At 35.6% G+C, this 23,439-nt stretch overlaps 1 protein-coding gene across 1 annotated transcript in view; it reads left to right on the top strand.

Moving 5' to 3' along the window:
• Positions 1-513: 513 nt before the first annotated feature.
• LOC132132187 (single-stranded DNA-binding protein 2-like) overlaps positions 514-23,439 on the top strand; it is a 76,172-nt gene continuing 53,246 nt past the window's right edge. Inside the window, exons 1-4 of the mRNA XM_059544500.1 lie at positions 514-763; positions 20,823-20,895; positions 22,657-22,718; positions 22,803-22,887. Of these exons, the coding sequence (XP_059400483.1) occupies positions 708-763; positions 20,823-20,895; positions 22,657-22,718; positions 22,803-22,887 (276 nt within the window). The 5' untranslated portion in view covers positions 514-707. The remainder of the gene's footprint in view (positions 764-20,822; positions 20,896-22,656; positions 22,719-22,802; positions 22,888-23,439) is intronic.

Below are 23,439 nucleotides of genomic sequence, written 5' to 3'. Positions count from 1 at the left end.
GGAAAGGGAAAGCCATTTCAGTAGAAATGTATTGTATTTTGATCATTTTATGAAGACAAACATTTTATTTTCTTTGCAATATCCTGCAAATGATCGATCATTTGCAATAAGACGAAGAAAGTGCATTAGGAAATAAAAAATAGGTAAAAGTAAACAGTCCATTTTGGTTTGATGTTGTCTGTCACATTGACTGTTTACAATCACAAGAATATTATTTTGTCTATATTTTGTCTATAATATAATTTTTTTGTACGACCAAATAATCTTACTTTAATCATCTGTACGAGCAGAAGCTGAAGAATCCGCTCCACATTTGCCATATCACTTTAAATTTGGCCAGTGACAGTCGAGGGTGTGATTGCTTATGAGGGGAACAGCCAGTTGTTTAAAATCCCTCTCAGAACGGTTTCAAATTCCCCTCAGTGCCGGGTAAGTCGAAGTAAGCGCGCGCGTGTGTGTGTGTATATGTGTGTGTGTGTGTGTGTGTTCCACAGACAGAACGCTGGAGATAAGAAAGGGGTTGTGTTTCTGTTGGGGCGGGGCCGAGTAACTGTCACTCACGCGAGTTACCCAACAAAATGGGCGTTCCTTCTCGGCGCTCGGTCCAATGAAAGCCGTCGCTCCTGTAGTCACCATGGTGACGGGGTTGTGTCCGGGGAGGCTGTGATGGGTTGACAGGTGCGTGACAATCGGAGCTCTCTGCAAGCATGTACGCCAAAGGCAAGAGTAACAACGTACCGTCCGACAGCCAAGCGAGGGAAAAGTAAGTTTTATTTATGAGGGGGGGAAACTCTACAATGAAGACAGCGCGCGGATAGACTTTTAGCAAGCGGCGGATACGTTCTTTTTCCTCGGATGCTGTGTTGTCTCTGACAGCGCTTGTAGTTCGTGCAAGAAAGTTGTTATCAGAATTTCTTGCGTCTAATTAACGCGACGTGCCGCCTTTAGTAAACGTATATCAAGCGCAGAAGTTAAGTCTAAGCTTCATATGTGGACTATCGATAAAAAGAGTACATTTCTTCATCAGTAAATATGTATTTATGCATGCAAAGTTGCTTTATAGGTAATTTTAAGGATTTCTACATCTCATTTTTGAATTGGAATTAAGGTGAGTACACAAGTTTGTTTGGCTTTAAAGGAAAAGTGCATGTTAAAATATGGTACGTAGCCGTTTACAAGTTTAAACGCCGATTTCAGCTAGTACGGTAAGCTGAAAAAAATAATAATACTATAATAGTAATCAAAAGAACGAACGCCGTTGCTGTAACGTTAGTCCGTGCGCTCGTGGGAGAGTATGATTGGTGTTGTCTAAAAAGTTCCAGCGCACGAGTGAGAGCAGTACAGCGCGCGAAAGAATATGATTGACATCTCAGCATGAAAAGTTATACAGCGCGAGAGAGAATTCTTGTTTGTGACGGTTATTTCTTTTTTTTCTCTCGCTGTTATATAAGGGTTTTGGCTGCGCGCGAATCTCAGTGAAGATGGTGGTTGTACCACGAGGGGTCCGTCGACCTGAGGAAAATATTTATCTTTATTGAATGTCATTTTAAAATGACATTTTATTTTTGGGCATGATTATTTCGTTTGATGGTGTCTGAAACGTAGAAACGCGCTAAATAGGGAAATATAGAGTTTGATGAGTGATCTTTAAATGATGTCTGGTACACTTACCACGGTCTAATGATGGAATATCTCTATTTAAGAGCTTCCAAGAGACCTATAATTAATATATTGCCGATTTAGTTATAAATCTTAGAAATATGGTATATTGAAGTGTGTTTGGCCTAATGTGGAGATTTTAGAGTATCCTAGAAGGATGCCTAGCACACCTTAAAGGAGTTGTTCATTTCCAGTAAGGTGCCCAGGAGGTGCCATGTTCGATTCACTTAGTTTCGTCGAGGCCACAACATAATAACTCGTGGGAACGTCATATTATATGACGTGACCACGAGATCGTTTTGTTGAGACTTACCATCCTTATGTTTGGTCACAACTTCTTATGTTGAGGGAATTACATATTGTTTCTCGTAGCCACGAGTTTCTGCTGGTTTAATGTGTAAACAAACCTGCATGACCATAGCATCCCAGGATTATCAGAGATGGATAAAACAGTTTTATTAACCTTAAACATTTAATATTTGTATATTATTATTAATTTTACTACTACATTACATTATTACTACACTACATTTATTATCGTTACTACATTATTAAAGCTGTATTTTTATATGAATTGTTTTATGCTTATTTTCCCCTTTCAATGTGTGTAACTTGTTTACGTTTTGTATAATTATGCTAGTATTTTCTAGTCCACCATATATTTTGCAAGAAAAGCCTGGCAATTATTCCAATAAAGTTCTGACTTTTTGATTGTATTTATGCCCATGTGTGATGATAAATGAGCATGTTGTGTTTTCATTTACAAATGAAACCACGTGAATGATTAATTCCTCAACAAAACACTATAGTATTTATAATTACAGTCTATTACTTAGCCGAAAATAAAATGAGATATATGTTACATTTAAACTGCATTCCAGCAAAAACTCCAGTCAGCATAATCAAAGCTTTATTGGCATGTCAAGCATTTAGAGTAGGCTGATATTTACAAAAAGTATTCATAATGTTAAGTAAAGAGATCAAAATTAAAGGAAAAAATGAATATATACAAATGTAGAAATATAACCAATAATAGGCTAATAATAATAATAATATCCAAATATTACGGGAAAAAGACGATCAGTTAATGGACTTACAAGACTGTAGAATGGACAAAAATGTTTTCTTGTAGACCTATCATATATTATGCACTTTATGTAACATTTATTCATGATAAACTTCATTTGAATGCTGACTATTGCATGTAACACAATCCAGTAGCCAAGGACTATGGTTAATATAATAAATTAATAATGTAACAATTTTTGTATAAAATAATATAATAATTTCTTAATTCAAAACTAAATATTAATGAATACATCTCTTATAATCCCGGGATGCTATGGTCACACAGGTTTGTTTACGCATTAAACTTGTGACCACAAGAAAAATATGTTGTTCCCGCAACATAAGAAGTCATGGCCATGAGAAATGGATGTCATTCCCTCAACATAGCATCTTGAGGCCACGACATAAGGATGTTGTTACGTCGACAAAATGAAGTGAAACAACAATGGCACCTCCCGGGCACCGTACACCCAGAATGAAAATTCTGTCATCATTTACTCACCCTATACTTGTTCCAAACCTGTATGCGTTTCTTTCTTCTGTTGAACCCACAAATAAAAAATATTCTGAGAAGTGTTGGTATCCGAACACCACTGACTTCCATAGTAAGACAAATATATATACCATGGAAGCCAAAGGTGCTCATTAACTGTTCAGATACCAACATTTTTAGAATAACTTCTTTTGTGTTCAACAGAAGAAAGAAACTCATACAGGTTTGGAACAAGTGGAGGGTTTGTCGATTATTACAGAATTTTCATTCTGGAAGTGAACTAATCCTTTAAACCATTCTGATAAGAATATGTGCTAGGAATCTCCAAAAAGACCTTCATCATGAATATAGAGTGTTAACACTGCTGAGGTGAGACTTATTTGACAAGTGTCAGTCAATCAGAAAGTGTCACCTCACCCGATGATTTCCTGTGGTCTAAAACTGAATTAGTATATTCATAACGCCTTTGTTGTCAGCTTGAACACACAGAGTTTTGTCTTCATGCAGTGAGATCTTGTCTTGAAGTAATTAGTAATTATTGCAGTTTCATTCAGGCCAGTGTGGGACATGTGTGGGCTTGGGATTTTTCGATGAAAACTCTCAAGCATTATTTGAGCTTGAGAAAGCAGTTTTGCTGGTTATGAGATTTTCTTACTGCTTCTCGCTCTGTCTAAATGATTTTTTCTGTCATTTGGGGTTCTTTACTTGTGCTGGGAATGCTTCAGGATTTCAAAAATAATCACTGTTGTGTAACTGTTAATTTTCACCGTTTTTTTGTTGTTGTTGTAATTTTGGGGTTTTGCCACTTTTTTTACAGGGACAGTGTAGAATAGACAAAAAAATCATGGGAAGAGAGTGAAGGAATGGTAAAATCTCCCAAATGAGCATGACAAAGCACATGCTAACAGCTGCACTATGGCTCCTACATTGTCATTCGTTTCTGTTGTTCTTGACTAAAAACTTCATCTTAAATCCAAGTGTAAAATCTGCATATGCAGGGCTCCCACAGCCTTAGAAATCGGAGAATCCGAGTGACTTCCTGGCCTAGAAAACTTGTGAATATTAACAAAATAAAGTCTTTAAGACATCTTGTAATCTTTTTTGAGAAATATGTACTTATTTAGTTATGTTCGGATTTAAAATATTTAATTGCCTAGAAATTGTTATTTGTGCTCAAAATCCTTATGCAAATAAAATAGAATAAAAAATCCATTAAAAACATCTTAAAGCCACATCAGTTATTGGTCAAAAAGTGTGGGAACCCTGTATATGATCATTGTGCTATGAATGAACACAATAGCATGTGTTCTTTTTTATGAATAGTCAGTCATTTTATACATTGGCTGAAAGTGTGGGAATGGAAAGATGAAATCCCTATGGAAGTTTGACTCATGCTGTATGAAATTTTTAATTGCACATTCAGTGTGAATGAAAAGCTTTACCTGTAATACACAGATTCAATCGATATTTAGTAGACAGACTATGTTTTCAGAGATCACAAGCTGGTTTTAATGATCTGATAGAGTCTTTTTGCAAAGCAAATCTCAGCATCAAATGGATAAAAGTGTGATGTCATTAAGTAACAAAAGAAGCTTTTGACATAATGTTTTAGTTGATAGGAGGACATGCAGAATCAGTCAGTTTTGTTTTAACACTTAAGCTGTTTGAATTCGACAACCGCTAGACCGTATGGTGTTGTAGCACCGGCAGGTTTAAAGAGGTGACGACTTTGAGAAGATCACAGTAGCTTTTATCTCTTCTCTTGAGAGAAAAGTGGACAAGTTGTTAACTGTCAAGGAGGATGGTTTGTGTGATGTGAGGAAGGAAAAAAAATGAAAACCTCAAAGCTTATGTCCCGGTGGCTTGAAATGCGTGCATACCACAGAATTAATCTGTTCCATCATTGATGGAAGTTAGGCTTTGTTTTTAGTTTGGTGATTACCATAAACTTAACCCTCTCAATGAACACATTTAGGCCCAATCCCAATTCTATTTTATACCCCTTCCCCTACCCCTCCGCCTACCTCTTCCCCTTGTCCCTTGAAACAGTGTCAAGGGGTAGGGGTGAATATATTCCCCTAAGGATTGGGACACCACTACTTTGCCGTCACATGCCATCATACCACATGGACTCTTCTAACAGTGCAAGCTTAATTTCACACAATGTTGCATTTTCATTATGCAATAGGCACTATAACGAGCACAAGGTAACGAGGTAAATTGTCATCTTCTATGTTTTGGATTTTATTTCATGTCAAGTAGTATGATGGCAAAGCAACAATTGTAAGATAATACTGCTGGGCATGTTAAACACAAGTTTATAGCTAACTACCTGAATCCAGTCTAATAGCACAGACAGTACATTTTTTATGTCTATTATTATGCTGATTTACACACAATACATTTAAATGAGATTAGATGAAAATAGATTAGATAGAAAATAGAAAATAGATAGAAAAATCTGCAAACAGAATTGAAAACTGATTACCTGTTGACGAAGTTGTTAGTAGGGGTGTCCGAAAATATCGATACAAATGGTAAAATGGTAAATCTAAAATGGAAATTGTGCTTTTACAGCTGTCAACCATGTTGGTATGCAAATGCGCTGTCAGAACTTATTTATACAGTGCATTTTTTTATTTTGGTCGTGGATGTGGACCTGCGGACCACTTAAGTGCACCCCTGTTTAGTGCTTTTAAGCGCATTTAAGATCAATTTCATGCATATTGCATTCCCAAATGTACGTCATAAGTGACTCAAACTCGCAAAACATAGAGAGATAAGTTTGTGTGCAGCTGTGTTTACTACAGACCGAGATATTCTGAGACAATGGAAACCACAGATCATGAGCAGCTCGCGTGTAAAAGCGATAACTGCAATATCGCAAAATCGTGCTATTGACGAGCAAAATGCAGAGGAATTAAGGAAACGCAGCAACGATGATTTTTGCATGTTTTCCTTTTTTCATGGGGTTCCAATCAGTGTTTTTGAATGAATAGGCCTAGTTAAATGAATGATTTAAAGACTCACTCAAAGACAGTCCCTTGCTGCCACCTTGATGAGCAACAATCTAACTGCACTGACTGACAGACCTTCTTGAACAGTCTCTTGTCCAGTCGGATTCGATGATCAGAACGAACTGTTATACATATTGGCTAACAATAGCCTAACAATCGTATTGTCAGATTTATGTTCTGTTATGTGGATCATTATTTTGTCATTCTCTTCTGTTTACTTCACTTCCTGTTTCAATCCTATTTGGTTTCGGTTTAATTTTTTAATATAACCTTGTTATATCGTAACACACACACACACACACACACACACACACACATATATATATATAGAGGCTATATGGCAAAAATACTGCATAAAATTACCGCAAGGGAAATTCCTTCACTGCGACAGCCATATGTAAAAGGAGGACATAGTGCCACATTTTTATTTTGATTAATTTGTACATCCAGATAAATACTTTCTGACTCAAACGTTATGTGCAGCATTTGTATTTGCAGTTTTTGAATCTGTGAGTTCTGGAAACATCCAGGTGTGTTTCAGAATGCAGTTTGTGGTTTCACAGTTTGTCTGCCTGCTGTGGGTATATTACTGAGTTTGTTAGTGTTTGTGTATCTGTTTTAGGTTTTGCGTCTCTCTCTCTCTCTCTCCGCTGCTGATTCTCTGGAGAGGAGACCTCTCTAATACCTCCACGCATTAATATGCAAACAGTGTGGTCCACGCAGCGGCACAAGGTTAAGCATGCGTGACGAGAGGAGAGAGAAAGCACCTCAGATACTGTTGGGGAACTTTGTTTCTCTCCTCCCTGTCACTGCGTGTTCATTACGGGAGTCTATTGCATGGTGAGGGTACTGGCCTGTGACATTCATCTTTTCATCATGGAGACAGGCTAGTGAACTGACCTGCTGTCACAGGAGAGTGCAAATTGAATTAAAACAAATTATTATTATAATTTTTTTTTTGCACAGGTTCAGCCTGAGAGTCCTTTGCACCTAGCAATGTGAACAACTACAAATTTACTTTATCTTTATATTACCATGTTTTTCGGACTATAAGTCGCACTTTTTTTCATAGTTTGGCTGGTCGTGCGACTTATAGTCAGGTGCGACTTATCAAAATTAATTTGACATGAACCGAGAGAAATTAACCAATAGAAAACATTACCGTCTACAGCCGCGCGAGGGCGCTCTATGCTGCTCAGTTCTCCTGTAGTCTACACTGAAGACATAGAGCGCCCTCTCGCGGCTGTAGATGGTAATGTTTTCTCTTGGTGCTTGGTTTTAAATAAATGCGACTTATAGTCCAGTGCGACTTATATGTTTTTTTCCCTCATCATGACGCATTTTTGGACTGATGCGACTTATACTCAGGTGCGACTTATAGTCCGAAAAATACGGTATATAATTTTATATAATTTTCTGTAATATTATATAATGACTTTATATTACATAATATTATATGTTTTCAGTGAAGCTTAAAGGGTTAGTTCACCCAGTAATCAAAATTATGTCATTAATAACTCACCCTCATGTCGTTCCAAACCCGTGAGACCTCCGTTCATCTTCGGAACACAGTTTAAGATATTTTAATTTAGTCTGAGAGCTCTCTGTCCCTCTATTGAAAGTGTATGTACAGTATACTGTCCATGTCCAGAAAGGTAAGAAAAACATCATCAAAGTAGTCCATGTGACATCAGAGGGTCATTTAGAATTTTTTGAAGCATCAAAAATACATTTTGGTCCAAAAATAGCAAAAACTACGACTTTATTCAGCATTGTCTTCTCTTCCGTGTCTGTTGTGAGAGAGTTCAAAACAAAGCAGTTTGTCATATCTGGTTTGCGAAAGAATCATTCGATGTAACCGGATCTCGGTGTGTCAGTCTTTTTCACACTGAATCACACATGCGCAGTATCATCAGCTCCTCGGTTCTCGATTCGGACGCGTCTGACAGAAACGGTTCTTGACTCGAGAACGAGTCAATCTTTTGTTGGTTATCTGGCTCGGGTCGGTGTATGAAAGGTCATTTTTCTGCTGTAGTACAAGACTTTTGCTTATCATCAAATGTCATGGCATTGTCAGTCTTACTTCCCGGATAAAGCTCAAAGCGTATCTCATGTGGTCAAGTTTGGACAACCTTCTACACTATGTGAAACAGGATGCTTAAAACTTCTGCTCTTCCTGTCTCATTTCAATTTTAACAAACAAAATCATTAGGATGTTTCCTTGTATCCCATCAAGAAGAATTATTGTTTTGAGTTATTGTTTTGTCAAACGGGCATGATTGAGGAAACCGCCTTTTGGTTTTTGATGGTTTTCCTAGCCCTTTCATTGTAGGAAAAGATCAATGGTTTTAAAGTCGTTTTGTCTGCATTGTCCATCAGTTCAACTTCCTGTTATGTTTATAAATTGTAACTTTCAGAATAAGCCAGATGGCAAGGCCTGAGCATGTTGTGCTTAATCAAAAGTGAAGTGTCAGGAATGTCTGCTCATGACACATGAGGGGCTGTAGTGGTCATGGAACGCCACATAGTACACTGTCTATAGGCACAGTGATATTTTGCCTAATTTTTTTTTTTAAATGGAATTTTTCCTGTGATGCGCAACTGAATTTTCAGCATCATCACTTCAGTCTTCAGTGATACTTCAGAATTCATTCTAATATGCTGATTTGCTCAAGAAACATTTCTTATTACTATCTATGTTAAAAACTGTTGTGCTGCCTAATATTTTGTAGAAAACCATGAGTTTTTAAAAAATAATTGAAAGATTTTTTGGAGTAGAAATTACAAACAAATTTGTTTGAAATAGAAATCTTTACTAACATTATTAATGTTTTTTTTATTATCAATTTAGTGCATTCTTGCCAAATAATTTCTTTAATATAAAAAATCATACTTTTTGAACCTTAGTGTGTTTATAAATATATATTTATATGGTAGAATAATAACTAATATTTTAAACATTTATTGTAATTATTTTTTATATAGTTATAAATTATAATATAATTATAATATAATTAAAATAAATTATGTAAAATTCAGCCTAATTTGTTGTATCAGTCTTGATGTAAATGATCTTTTGTTTATTAGTGCTTTACCTTGTTAATGGATCTGCTATAGTCTTTAATTCAGTGCATGCAAAAGTGCATACTTTAGGAACTTTATAAGCGAGTGGTTTGACTAGACATACAAGCATCCCTCCTGGTTGCTTGATGTCAATTAATAATGAAGCACCACTTGAATTTAAAGAATGCCACTTTGAAGCAGCAGACACATATGTTCTCGCTTTCAAAAGCATTCTGTTGGATGAGGTTGTGGGAGACACTTCCCTGAATCCGGCCTCGGGGGACACATTGATGAAACTGTTTGTTTTTGCCTGTATGTCATCGGTGTCCTCAGAACGTTCTGTCTCTTCTTCTCTGCTCCTCTCTGCTCAGGCAAGAGGCCCTCCAAGATCCACATCAGTGGGTTTTCAGGATGGCCCCTTGCCCTGCTCCCTCGGGGAGACTGGCAGAGTCTGGCTGCAGAAGATAATGGCAAACTGGCATAAACTTCCAGACATCTCGCGCTTCCTAAACGCAGTGCTGCCACGGTCCCTGAACTCCCAACACAGTCTCACAACTTCTTTTGGCGCTGGTGTGTTTAACTTGTTTAATATTTTACCAAACAGGGACACTATTGCCAAGCAACGTCAGTTTATTTCCTTATTTCTGTCTCTAGGGCTATTATCTGTGTTCATGACGAAGCTTGATAGGCAGTAAAGCGGGTTGCCAGATTGATCTGGTTTGCTCAGCTGAATCTGTTGTCCAAGACAGCAAACTTGTGTACAACATAAGAGGTCCAAGTTTTTTGAATGAATCTTTTAAGTGAATGGATCAGTCTTGTTAACGTCCATGCATTGAATGTTGTTTGATGTGTTTGATGTTATGTGTGGGAGTGCTTTAAATATTATCAGATTGCATATTTTAAATAAGCATTTCATACTAAATGAGTATGATTTGGAGCGGCACTGAATGAGTCATCTTGTTTGTGAATGAACTAAATGAATGAAACATCTTTTTGTCTCACTCTTTTTGAAGTCTCATAGTAGATTTTTAGACACATTTTAGTAAAGGATTCAAATTTGTTTCTGGTTTGAAGGTCTGGTGAGAATTTGGTGTGAATCAGTAGACTATATGATTCAAAATGTTAAAAATGTCACTTGTTGCCACGTGGTATTTAGTAACAAGAAAGTGTTATTTTGGTATCACTGATATACTATTATAGTTTTTGTAAATATTTAGAATTAGATTTTAATTGTTATAATTTATTTTGATTTGAGTAATAAATGGGTTTATATTGTTTTAGTTTTAGTTAAATGTAACACGCTTGTCTCGATATGAATATTTTTTCGCTTTGGAAAAATCCCCCCTTAGGTGACTCTTATAGGGGGGATTTTTTTTTTATTTTGAGGGAGAATTGTGTGTTGACTTTTCTTTATATTGTTAGGAAGATGCAAAAAATGTGCAACCACACAGCTTCAGATGGTGTTAATGTGGAAATGGTGTTGCTCAAGGTGTTGCTTACACAAGGAAACTTATTTTCAATCTTTTAATTGAATTCAATTTTACTTAAAAAAATAAATAAATTGTCAGTCAGTAATAAAATAAGAACAAATAAACAAATTACAAGGTATAGCACAAATAAATACGACAGAATAAATGTACAAGTGAAAAGTACAGAAATACTTGAAATTGAATAAATTAGTCAAATATAAAAACACTGGAGAGTCTTTACTCTTTACAGTTAAAGTTACAAAAGTTATTCAGTCAAGAGCAGTGAGTGATTTTTGTGTTTTGTTTTTGATTAACACAAACAACATCATGTAAATTAGGCTGCTGTCACTTTAAAACAGAACACACAGATCTAATATGCGGTTACATATGTGTTTACTTTCTCAACTGTTTGCATTCACTTAAGACATAACCGAATGTTTTAAGGTGAATACTCGCTAAGATCTGCATTTTGACATCATTATGTATGTATTTGACCATTTAAGCACAAATAACAGTGAAAAATAACTCAATTCTGTACTTGCAAGCTGTCAGGGGGCAACTCTGTGCGTGTTTCGGGTGTGAGTGCACAGTTCTCTTGAAAAGGGAAGATGCAGTAGCGCTGAATCACTCAGTGCCGTTTGTGAAATTAAAGTTTCACGAAGTTTTCAAAATGCTGATTTGATCTGATAATCTGTGTGGATTAATACACTCATTCAACCTATAAACTTTAATGAATATATTCTTGCAGGAATTTCCCACAATATAAACGCAGATTTAATAAACATTCTGCAATTAATCAAATTATGCGCAATTCACACAATCCTACATTGAAATTCAAGTCCTAAGGACACACTTTTGATTTGTACTTTTTGTGGAGAAAATATGAGTGGTTGTTTCCATGCAAAAGTAGTCGTCATGCCAGGGTGTTCTGGATGGGTGCCACGACATTAAGACGTTCTGTTACTTTGAATTTGCCAAATGTAAAAAATAGTAGTGGAGCATCAACAATATTCACCAAATGGTGTGGTTTAAGCATCATTGTATGGACAAATGGTTAGTTTCAATCTATTGGTTGAGCACTGAGGTGTTGTGCATTTCAAACAGGGCAATGTGGAAGTGCCACAGTGTTTAGACTCTTTGGGGAAATCCACCTATGAATGCTTTACTTTAAGTTGTCTCGGTACATTAAGGTACAGATAGTGTTTAACATAAATAAATCACCAACAGCACCTGTAAAGAAGGATTCCTCATGAGAAATGTGCATGATGTGTTTGTGGAAGATTGTCACACACATGCCTTCATCCTCGAGTGACCTGATGGAGAAAGTCGGCCGTCTTTGTTTGGCTGCTGATCGTCTCAGAGCAGAAAGGTCACCAATGTTTTTCTCGTTTCTCTCATTACTCCATTCACCCAAACACTCCTTTCATCTCCTGTCCTAATCTGGACCGCCTCACTGTTATGAAACATTAATAGTCCTCTACACCCCCTACCACCACCTCCTGTCAGTGTTTCATCTCAAGGGGGAAGAGAAATACAGATGAAAGCACGGGTTTACTCAAACACTGACAGAAAAACAGCCGTTTGCACAGATGCAGTGGATGCTCCACTGATGGAATGACCTATAGAAATCACATTTCTCTCCATTTGGTGTGTTGGTGTGCATCAGGAAGCATCTAAGCTTTGCTCATCCCAACTTTGGGAACACACCACAATACCTTTTTCCTCACTCTCTGATGCTAGTGTTCACACTTATTCTTTTCAAGAATCTTTCAGTAACCATAAAGTGAACAGATTTTAAAACTCTTTTCACTTGAGTTTTCATATTCCCACTGTTTTTGACTTATTCAATATAATAATAATAATTATTATTATTATTATGATTACATAAAAGTAATAGCCTTGTAACTAACAATACTGTTGTAGTATAAAATAAAGAGTATTTAATTAAAATTATTATATATTACAACTCTACAATGTATTTTATTATGGTGGTTTTTATATTTCATGTAGCCCTAAATATGTTTTAATTTTATTATTTTTCAAAAAATATTTTCTATAAATATTTTGAATTTATATAATAATAATAATCAGGGAACTACACTAACTTTTTCCACTGGTGGCACTTGCGCTACTAACTTTTTCAGTTACTGGCGCAAAACATGATTTGGTCGCACAAATTATTTATAGTATAGTAATTACTGGATAATAATGAACAATAATGAAACTGTATTGCATACAGATGGGCTTTTTATTTTACTTGCCATCTTTTAAACCACATGCGTTGTTCTATTTCTTACAGTACACACAGTGCTGGGGTTAGAGGGGCCCTGGTGCAGGTTGTACAGTGGGCCCTGCTTAAAATTGTTTAATTTGTACTGTATGTTCATTCTATTTATTTATTTGTGCTATTTACACAATGTTTAAATTTTTTTAAGTTTGTTTTTGTTAATTTAAAATAGCACTGCATAGTCTTCACTGTAAAATAAAATACACAGTCAAACCAAAATGTATTCAGACACCTTCAACATTTCTCACATTTTCACAGTTTATTTGCTGTAGTTTAGAAATTGGTAATAAAATATGACAAGAACTCAGAGTTAAACTGTGTCAGAACAAATTCCTCTCGATAATGTCAGATAACTTTGATAGAAAGATATGTAGTGGAATCAACCAAAACTTCAGACAACAGTATTACAATATTTACACAAATATCAATACTTTGTTGAACAATTACCAAGCAAGCAATGCTTAATTTGGTTCAGTCTGTTGTGTGAAAAGGTTGCATTAGCAATTAAAGAAAGAAACACTTAAGCCAAACATGGTCAGGTCCCTAATTATAAAAAAAAAAAAAAAAAATCAATTTCACTGATAGTCTACAGTATGAAGAATTTTTGGGTATAATATTTCACACATCACTGTTTTTTGTCATACTCACTTACATAAATGAATTCGTGTCCTGCACCCACTAGTAACACAATATAATCAATTCTATCTGATTTTTGGATTGACTTTGGATAAATTCTTGTTAAAACTACAAAGTAATTCAGTCAAGAGCAGTGAGTGATTTACTTTCATTTTCATACATTAAAGACACTGACAGCAGATTTAGTAAATTAGGCGCGGCCACTTTAAGAGACAGTGCATCCATTATAATGATACACATCCGATATCTTTCTCAGCTCTTTACTTTCAATTAAGACATAACCATAGACTTTTTCGAACACACTTTCCCAGACGGGTATTTTGACATATTTTGTATGTATTTGTTGTTGGTACAAAAGCAAGAAGACTTTGAGATGCGTCTCTTCGTGAGCCCTGAACACCAGAACACTGCGGTGATGAATTGAGCTCTTTCGCTTTTCACTCTTTTTTTCTGTTTGTTTAAACTGCGATTTGTATTTGTTTGTTCAGGTGCAGGAGGACGCGAACGTCCTGAAGGAGAGCTCGGTTCAGTGTTGCTGTCCGTGAGATGCGGATCTCTCTCGTGCGCACCGAACACAGCGCGCGAGTCACCAGCTGCTCAGTTCAGCTTTCCCGCATCGCGAGGCTGAAGCCAACTTGATGTGTTGAATGCTCGGAGCACGTTATAAAACGTATTCTTAAAATACACATTTCTGTTTTATTAAATGCTCATATTAAATCATAGCATAACACATAAGTAGGTACAAAAATAATCAGTGATACATTTGCGACCCCATTAAAATTTGGGTCACAATGGCACTTCAAAAGGTCGCATATGCGACCCATTTTGGTCGCAGTGTAGTTCCCTGATAATCATTATTATTTTTTATCATTTTTTATGTGCTGCAAAATTTTATAATGGGGGGCTAAATCATTAATTAAAATCATTTTAATTATGATCAACTTGCCAAAGTTTAATTCCTTAACTAATTAGGTTTGTTAAAAAAAAAAAATAATAATAAAATTGTGCACTATGTATATACTAATGTCCATGTATAATGTGTATTAATAATGGATAAAATTTCTCAAGGTTTGGTTTTGTAGCACGTATTTAGAGTCACCGTTTCAGTGGGGTTTTTTTTTTATCACTGTTTTTGTAATGTATTGAGAAGTCAGAAAGTGTATGCGGTGCAAGTGTGTGCCAAAAACCATGTGTGGAGAACAATATATATATATATATATATATATATATATATATATATATATATATATATATATATATATATATATATACATACATATATCTGTATACAGTATATATATGAAAACATATGTGGCTCATCCAATCATATTTCTAATATTAAGAGGAATATAGAGAAACAGGCATGTCTATTTGATGATTAACATTCTGTGAGCTTCTCTGTTCAGTATCTTGCAGGGGGACATTGAGTTTTCTATTGAGTTCATTCTGCAGCCCTGCTAGGGGGTATTTTCAGTGCGCTTCTCCCCCCGTCATTCCCATCACCATGACATTAACAAAGTTTCTAGACCTCTGGAGTATTAATTGCCCCCCGCTTTTCCACCCACCCAGCTCCTTTCATCTTCGCTGCTGTTTGCGTCAGTATCTGTAGTTATTATCCTCACCACATAGTCCTGCTCGTGCTCCTTTGTTCCTCTGATATTCCTTCTCCCTTCATTCATTTCTCTACCTGTGATTGACCACATTTCACATGCTCTTATATAGGTAGAGCTAAGTGGAAGCATATCTCTTGGTGTAAGCTCTGTCCTCGTCATTCATTAGAATTTGTTTGGTGGCATATTACAGATGGGCTACTCTGTGTACGAGGCTCTGGTAATGACAGAAAAGGCAAAATGCTTATGAAACTCATTTGCATTTGTACTAGAGATGCACGATCATGATTTTTCATGGCCGATTCTGATACAGATTTTTTACAAACAAATTGGCCGATTCCATTACAGATTTCCGATTTTTTTATTTATCTATAAGCATCAAACAAGAAAGAAGGAAAGTGTGCATAAACAAGATATTTATTTGGTATTTAATAGGTCAAACTGGCTTTTGGCTATTGAAAACAATATAGGGATGCACCGGTTGACCAGCCATAAATCGGAACCGGACGGTTTTTGCTTAAAATACACGGAATTTTGGTCTTTTTTCGGCCAATTTTTCCGGAAGTGCGCTCGCGTGCACAGACTACATTGTAATCATTCGCTATCATGTAATTTGTGTGGAAGTATTTCGAAATCTGTGTGCAGGACACGGACAGCCGTTCAGCACTGGAAGTGCAGAGCTACATGTCTGAGGCACAGATAGCAGGAAGCGAACAGCCGTTGGTGTACTGCAGCACAAATAAGAGCCTTTCCTGTGCGAGCGTATACTGTACCTGTCCGTGCCCTGTGAAGGGATGTTCAGCTCAACCTCTCACGTGTTGGATGAGAAACGAAACGGACTAAACTGTGACTTTTTGTAAAGTAGAACTTGCATACACGTTTGAAGAGCCAGAAGTAAATGTCAGTTCTGTATAGGATGATTATTTTTATTTTAACTTAAAATTACAGTGACTTAATTTGATTTAAAAATCACCTGCTGTAGCACACTGAAAAAAAGTTTTTCATTCATCCAATTAAAAATTTTTAGGGTAATGATTAACATCTATATTTTTTAACTTGAGACAATAGTTATTTATTTTTCACCGGCTTAAGTAAAAAAATATAGTTGTGAATCATTACCCTATTTTTTATTTTATTTTTTTATTGGATGAATGAAACACTTTGCATCTTTGTTTTATTTGCACCAACATTATTTGATTTTAACATTTTGGAATAATGTATTTATATAGCATACTTTCATTTAGTCTCACTGGTAAAGACCTTTTTTTAATATAAAACCAAATTTAAAAACTAAAATACTGAATGCTGATTAAGATACAGCTCAATTGGTAGAGCATTGCTTATCAAGCGCAAGGTTGGGGGTTCAATTCCCCGGGAACACATGCTATTTAAAAATTGATAGCCTGAATGCACTGTAAGTCGCTTTGGATAAAAGCGTCTGCTAAATGCATAAATTTAATTTTATTTTAATTTTATTAAATGTGTGTTGAAATAACATCTGAAATAAACGGCAGTATCTGCACAGTAAGTAGACTACATTCAATAAAAACATAGATGGTACAGACATCAGCATTTTTAGCTTTTGTTTTTGAATTGGGTTGAAACTACATAGAACTGGCCTTAAATTAAAAGATTAACTTTAACCATGTGAAATTAAAGGCAATAACTGCATAGTTCTATAATCCAAACAACACAATCAACACACATTCAATAAGATGTTTCTTAAATCAGGATTCAGTATTTTAGTTTTTCAATTTGGTTTTAAATTTAAAAAAAGCAGTGTTGTAAATACAACTTAACCACTGATTTCTAGTTGTGTCCTCTTTTGGAAGACCAAACAAAGTAGTTTCGCTTTCACAATGAAACACAGCATCTCCACAACATGGCGCTGGAGGCAACAGTTGCGCCTTCTTTCTTTCCATGAACATTTGGGCAGTGTTATGCAAATCTTCCCACATAGTGACATAGACATGTGGGGGCGTGTTAGAATGAGTCGTTTTAGGAGGCTTTGGTTGACTCTTAACTTTGATAAAGAATATCTCTTTGGATTTGAGACTTTAGTCTTTGCAACTTTACAGATCTTCTTTATGCACCAAGAGCTTGTAACACTCCAAAGAGAATGGAAAAATTAAAATCGCATCATATAAACTCTTTAATTATATTTACTTCATGTTGACATTAATTTGATGATTTTATGTGTTGATGTGTTAGTTTAATCTTTATTCATGATCCTAATATTATAATAATGTATTATATATATTATTATAAAATTTAATATATATTTTTTAAACTTACTGTTCTACATTAGGCCTCAAATATTTTTATATTTGTTTTTTAACATTGACAAGTTTTAATGTTAATTTGTAGATTTAAGACTGCAAATCTAAAGTAATTTGAAGCTATTCTGCTATATTTGCATTAATTTTTCTAATATCTGAATAGACTAGACCAGCCCAGAATGCTTATAGAGCATCTAATGTGTATTAACTTGAACTAGTTACCCATTATGGATGCTTCAGCCATGAATTATATCTCAAATCTTGCCATGCTGTGCTATGAAATCTATGAAAGGTACCATAGATTTACATTGAAGGAGGGGCCCAAGTCACATCTTTGGATCATAGAGACTTTGAATGAGCTCATTTGACTTGGACCTGTCAATAACCACCCTAGCAACCTCATAGCAACCAAACAGACTTTAGCAACCACCTGGCAATGCCTTAGCTTTTTATTAATATTAACTCTCAACCAGTGCTAAATACAGATGTCACACTTAAGATGTGTGGGAATATTTGGTATTGAGGCACAGAGCTGCGGTGTCCTCAAATGAACCGGTCTCAATGAACCGAGTCAAGTGATCAAATCTGAAAATGCAGAACAATGAATGAATGTGGATGCCTCTTTCTTCTCTCAGTTACCATGTTCATCATTCAAAAGAAATGGTAGTTTTTGGCCTATGCTGACAGGCACAGTGATGCCTCTGATGTTTCATTTTGTTTGATAGATCGTTCGGCATCATGAAAGTTGATCTGCATCTAAAGATTGTCTTTCTGTGGTGCTCACCATTCGGGTGCAGTCTCTAGCCTGACCTTTTCTACACCGGTTTCTTCATTTTTTATGCATTCTTCAGGGGTAAAACTTGCCATTTGTTGATTTTGGAAACTTTGGTTCATACTTCAGACAGTCGGTGTGGTCCAAATTATTTCCCTCCTCACGTGTTTTTTTTTTTGGATGACACTGTGAACAGCAAAAATCACACTGAATATTTGTCAGTTCTAATTTTGGCCACTTTGGTATATGGTAATGGATCATGGATTTTGTAATATTTGAATAGATTAGACTAGAACGTTTAGAGCATAATCTTATGTGGATTAACTTGAACTAGCCCCCCATTATCTGCGCTTCAGCCATGGATTATACCTTAAATCATGTAACGCTGTTTATAACTTAAAAAAATTATGCTTTGTCAATTTCAACCGCCCGCTTCAGTTTATTGAAATAAATTTGATTTTTACATGTAACTCAGATTATTAAAATTGCATGCTTGATTTTACCTTTAAATCACAAAATAATTTAGTATTTACACTTTATAAAATATTAGACATTTATTTTCTCACTTTTTTGTGGCTAACTTTTTATTAATAATTTATATAACAACAACAATGATAATAGTAATAATAATAATTTTAAATAATAACAATTATTATTATCGCCACACATTTTATTTATAATGTGCTAAATAAGAAAAGAAAAATAAGAAAAATTAAGTTTCTTAATTTCAGATTATTTCTAATTATTATTAGTATATATAATTATATATATATATATATATATATATATATATATATATATATATATATATATATATATATATATATATATATATATATATATATATATATATATATATTAGTGCTGGGCAGTTTGAACAAAAATGTATATCACAGTTTTTTTCTAAATTATGCCAGTTTCCCGGTTTATGACGTTTTTTTTTTTCATGCATAATCATGTGTACAATGCATTTTCTGCTGGTTGGTATTCCAAGACGTGGTTTAGCCCAACAGCACTTGCATAAAATGGTTGTTTGCTCGACGTCTGATTTTTGGAAACCAAAATCCCTCCAAACAACAGACCAGGCTCCTCTTTTTGGCACAAGTTCTTCTGTGTCACGTTCTACTAGTTCTGCAGCCTCCATCTTCCCTGTAACGCCTGTTTCACACATACTCTGCCTGCAGTGCATATGCAGTCCACAGCACGGACTCATTGTGCTTTCACACAGGACGCGTTTGCAGTCTGCTACTGATCCGCGTCTGTTTAGTCCACAAACACAACATTTACTACCATGTTTGCGCAGCTGTATTGTGGCACGAAAACTCATATCTGTGAAGATCGCGCGCACAGTTGTCAGCGCTGTCCTGTGATTTATCACTAAAGTATTTTAGAATCTCTAAACTTATTATAGCATATTTTTCTACTTTTGAAGGAACTAGGCTATTTACAACCCCCAGCTTCACAATAATATAGAGACGGTATGACTAATTCACACACGCAATCACTCGTACCGGTACTGTTTACCTTTAATCGGAAAAGCTGAACTGAGTAGCTGGTTACTCTCGCTGTGCTCGGTGCGCACGCGGAGAGAGAGCCGCGTCTCACAGACAGCAACACTGAACCGACCTCTCGTTTGCAAAGTTCTCCTTTAAGTTCCTCCTGCACCTCAACGAACAAAAACAAATGGCAGTTTAAACAAACAGAAAAGGATGTGTAAGAGCCCACTTCAGCACCGTGGTGTTCTGGTGTTCAGGACTCACGCAGAGAGAGGCGTCTCAAAACACTTGAACACCGAATTTGTCTGTTTTTGCTCTTGTACCGACAAATACATAAAAAAATGTGAAAATACCCGTCTTGGATAGTATATTTGAAAAAACTGTCAGTTATGTCTTAAGTTAAAGTAAAAAGTTGAAAAAAAAATCGTATGTGTATTATATTGGATGCATTAATTGTCTCTTAAAGTGACCGCGCCTAATAGGTCTTGGGCGCCACATTGCATTCTGGGACGTGGCGGGCATGTTGATGAACAAATAAACAGAACGAACATACAAATTAAACACTTTCAAACAGGGCCCACTGGTACAACCTGAACCGGGGCCCGCAAACCCCAACTATGGCCCTGTTTACAGTACAAACCTTGTAAGTGAACTATGAGGGGAAAAAAACAAAACAGAAACAAAATAATCATTCATTAATCGTAATCGAGGTAAAATGTTCAATTAATCGAGTTTTGACTTTAGGCCGTAATCGTCCAGCCCTATGCGGCCGCAGCATAACGTTCACTCAGAACGTTGAGTAATTAAATACATCGGTATGGCGGTATATTAAAAATTAATATCTTAACAAAAATATACACCGGTTTTTGGTATGAACCGGTATACCGCCCAGCACTAATATATATATATATATATATATATACTTTATATATTAATGAGACTGTATTTGTGTGTTTTTCTGTCTGTTTCTCAGGCTAGCACTCTACGTGTACGAGTACTTGTTACATGTAGGAGCCCAGAAGTCGGCACAGACCTTCCTGTCAGAGGTGAGCCAGTCAGGGTTTTATTTAAGCTCTCGCTTATCGATGTGCCATCCAGGCACACGGCCACGTAAGCATCGGCCCGCCCCCCTGGGGCTCCAGCTAATTTAATTACACGCAGATGATATGCTGAGCAAGCAGGACACATTAGATGTTTGGTGTCCACTTAATGGGATTGGAGGAGAAACAGTACATCGCTGGAAAAACGAACTAACTAAATTGTTTCAGCAGAAATGCTGGATTGGTGCTGGCTTGTTTATTATCACCTCATTCCACTTTCTATGAAGAAAAGCACATCTTTGCTTTGTTATATCAGCTGCTCTTGATCCTGTGTTTTATTTGCCATGTAGTGCTTTTAAGGTAGATCACAATCATTTATGCCTGAATGAGCTCCTTTTAGTGTGACTGAGGCATTGTGGGATTGATCTATGTGAAGGAAACTATGACAGCACTGCTTCGATATTTATAGTCTCACCCTTATTTGCATATGAGTCATACACACTTAAGAGTACAAGCCATCTGGGAAAAAACACAATAATACACATTTAGTGCACCATTTCTGATTGTCATTCTAATTCTAAAGCTCTGACAATCAGAACAAATGGCAAGCACTTCAAATCGCCCGATATATTCAGATTTGTTAGATTAACTTGTCCATATGTCTCAGACTAGAATATTTTAAGTCAGCTACTACAGAAGAGAGAAGTGTGTTTAAAGCACAAAACAAAACAGCAGGTTTGTTCCAGTTTAAATATACTACAAATATTGTAAAATATACACTTAAACTAGTTTAGTACTAGTGGTTGAATCTGATTGAAATTCATATTTTATTCAGAAAGGACGCATTGAATAGACTGAAAGTGACAGTAAATTTCAAATATATACTGTTTCTAATTTTTTATTCGTCAAAGAATCCTCAAAAAAGTATCACAGTTTCCACAAACATATTAAGCAGCATAACTGTTGATTGATAATAATAAGAAATATTTATTGAACAGCAAATCAGTATATTAAAATGATTTCTGAAGGATCATGTGACACTGAAGACTGGAGGAATGATGCTGAAAGTTCAGCTTTGCATCACGGGAATAAATTACATTTTTAAATGCATTAAAATAGAAGGCAGTTATTAAAATTTTTAAAAATATTTTACAATATTACTGGTTTTACTGTATTTTTGATAAAAAAAAATGCAGCTTTGATCATCATAAGAGACTTCTGAATAGTATTTTATGTAAAAAATCTAGAAATTAAAATCCCATTTAATCCTGGAAATGAACAAAGTTTTGGGATTTTGAAAGATCTCAAACCAGGAGTTATGAAATAAGAATAAACAGTTAATATACTGGACTATATTTAGGTTACTAATCAATTAAATGTTTTTTTTTTATTATTCATTATTTAATTTTTATTGATTTTCTTTCTTTTTTATTATAGCTGATAATATAATTTGTATTAAATTTGACCTGAGATGGTATACCTTTGGACTCCGCTTTGTTGCTGAAATTAAACAGATTTGACAAATCATACATATTTACTCAAAAATTACATTTGAAAACCGATGTGCATTATCAGTTAACAAAGATGTCTTGTATTTTGGAACTGGTACAAGCAGGAATCTCATCCTCTGTAAAGTGGACTCGCCAAATATTGACCAGTTAATTAGCTTGGCTGACTAGAAAAAACATGCTGGTGGGCATTTAATGAAAAAAAAGTAGTCTTACTGTGAAACAAGTCTTACAATGTATTTCTCACTTTTCTCTCCAGATAAGATGGGAGAAGAACATAACATTAGGAGAACCTCCTGGATTCTTACATTCATGGTGGTGGTAAGATCTGCATTGTTAAATGTTTCTCATGTGCTGATGTGTTGTTGATGGCAACTGCTTCATTCATCCCTGTGTGGTTTGCAGTGTATTCTGGGATTTATATTGTGCGGCACCTGAAAGGAGAGAAACCTGTGAGCATTCCAGCGAAGCAAAGGCATTCCATGACTACGTAAGTTACTCTCTCAGTGCATGGATGGATGAATGGTGTGGCGTACAGATGCGTGGATGGAATACTAGAAAGTTTGAACGTTAGACAGAAAGATACATGGATAGATGATGGGTGGATAGACAAAAGAAAGATGAATGGATGGATAGTTGGAATGCTAGAAGAATGAATGAATGATGGATGGGTGGATAGTTGAATAGAGCATGAGAAAGACAGAACACTAGAAAGTTCAATTGATGATGAATCGATAAAATGCTAAAAAGATAGATGGATGAATGATAGATGCGTAGATATATCGATAGAATGCTAGAAGGGATGTAATGATTAACCATAAGCCGATTGAAAATCGATTAAAATATGTGACGATTCAAATCGGTTGAGATACTAAAAAAAATCGTGATTCAATTAAGGGTAGGAGCTTATATGAATGGAGGGGAACTTACTGTCTTTAGAATGGTTTAGGTGGTATTTTTTCTTTTCATCGTGCCTCTGTATAATGCATATTAAAGTTCATAAGTGCAGTGCTGCTTTGTTTACAGCAGATACCAAGGAAAC

Source organism: Carassius carassius, chromosome 49 (genome assembly GCF_963082965.1).
Source record: "Carassius carassius chromosome 49, fCarCar2.1, whole genome shotgun sequence".
NCBI classification, from domain to species: domain Eukaryota; kingdom Metazoa; phylum Chordata; class Actinopteri; order Cypriniformes; family Cyprinidae; genus Carassius; species Carassius carassius.
The sequence above is the reverse complement of the archived record's forward strand: the minus strand, read 5'-3'. Positions and strand labels throughout refer to the sequence as shown.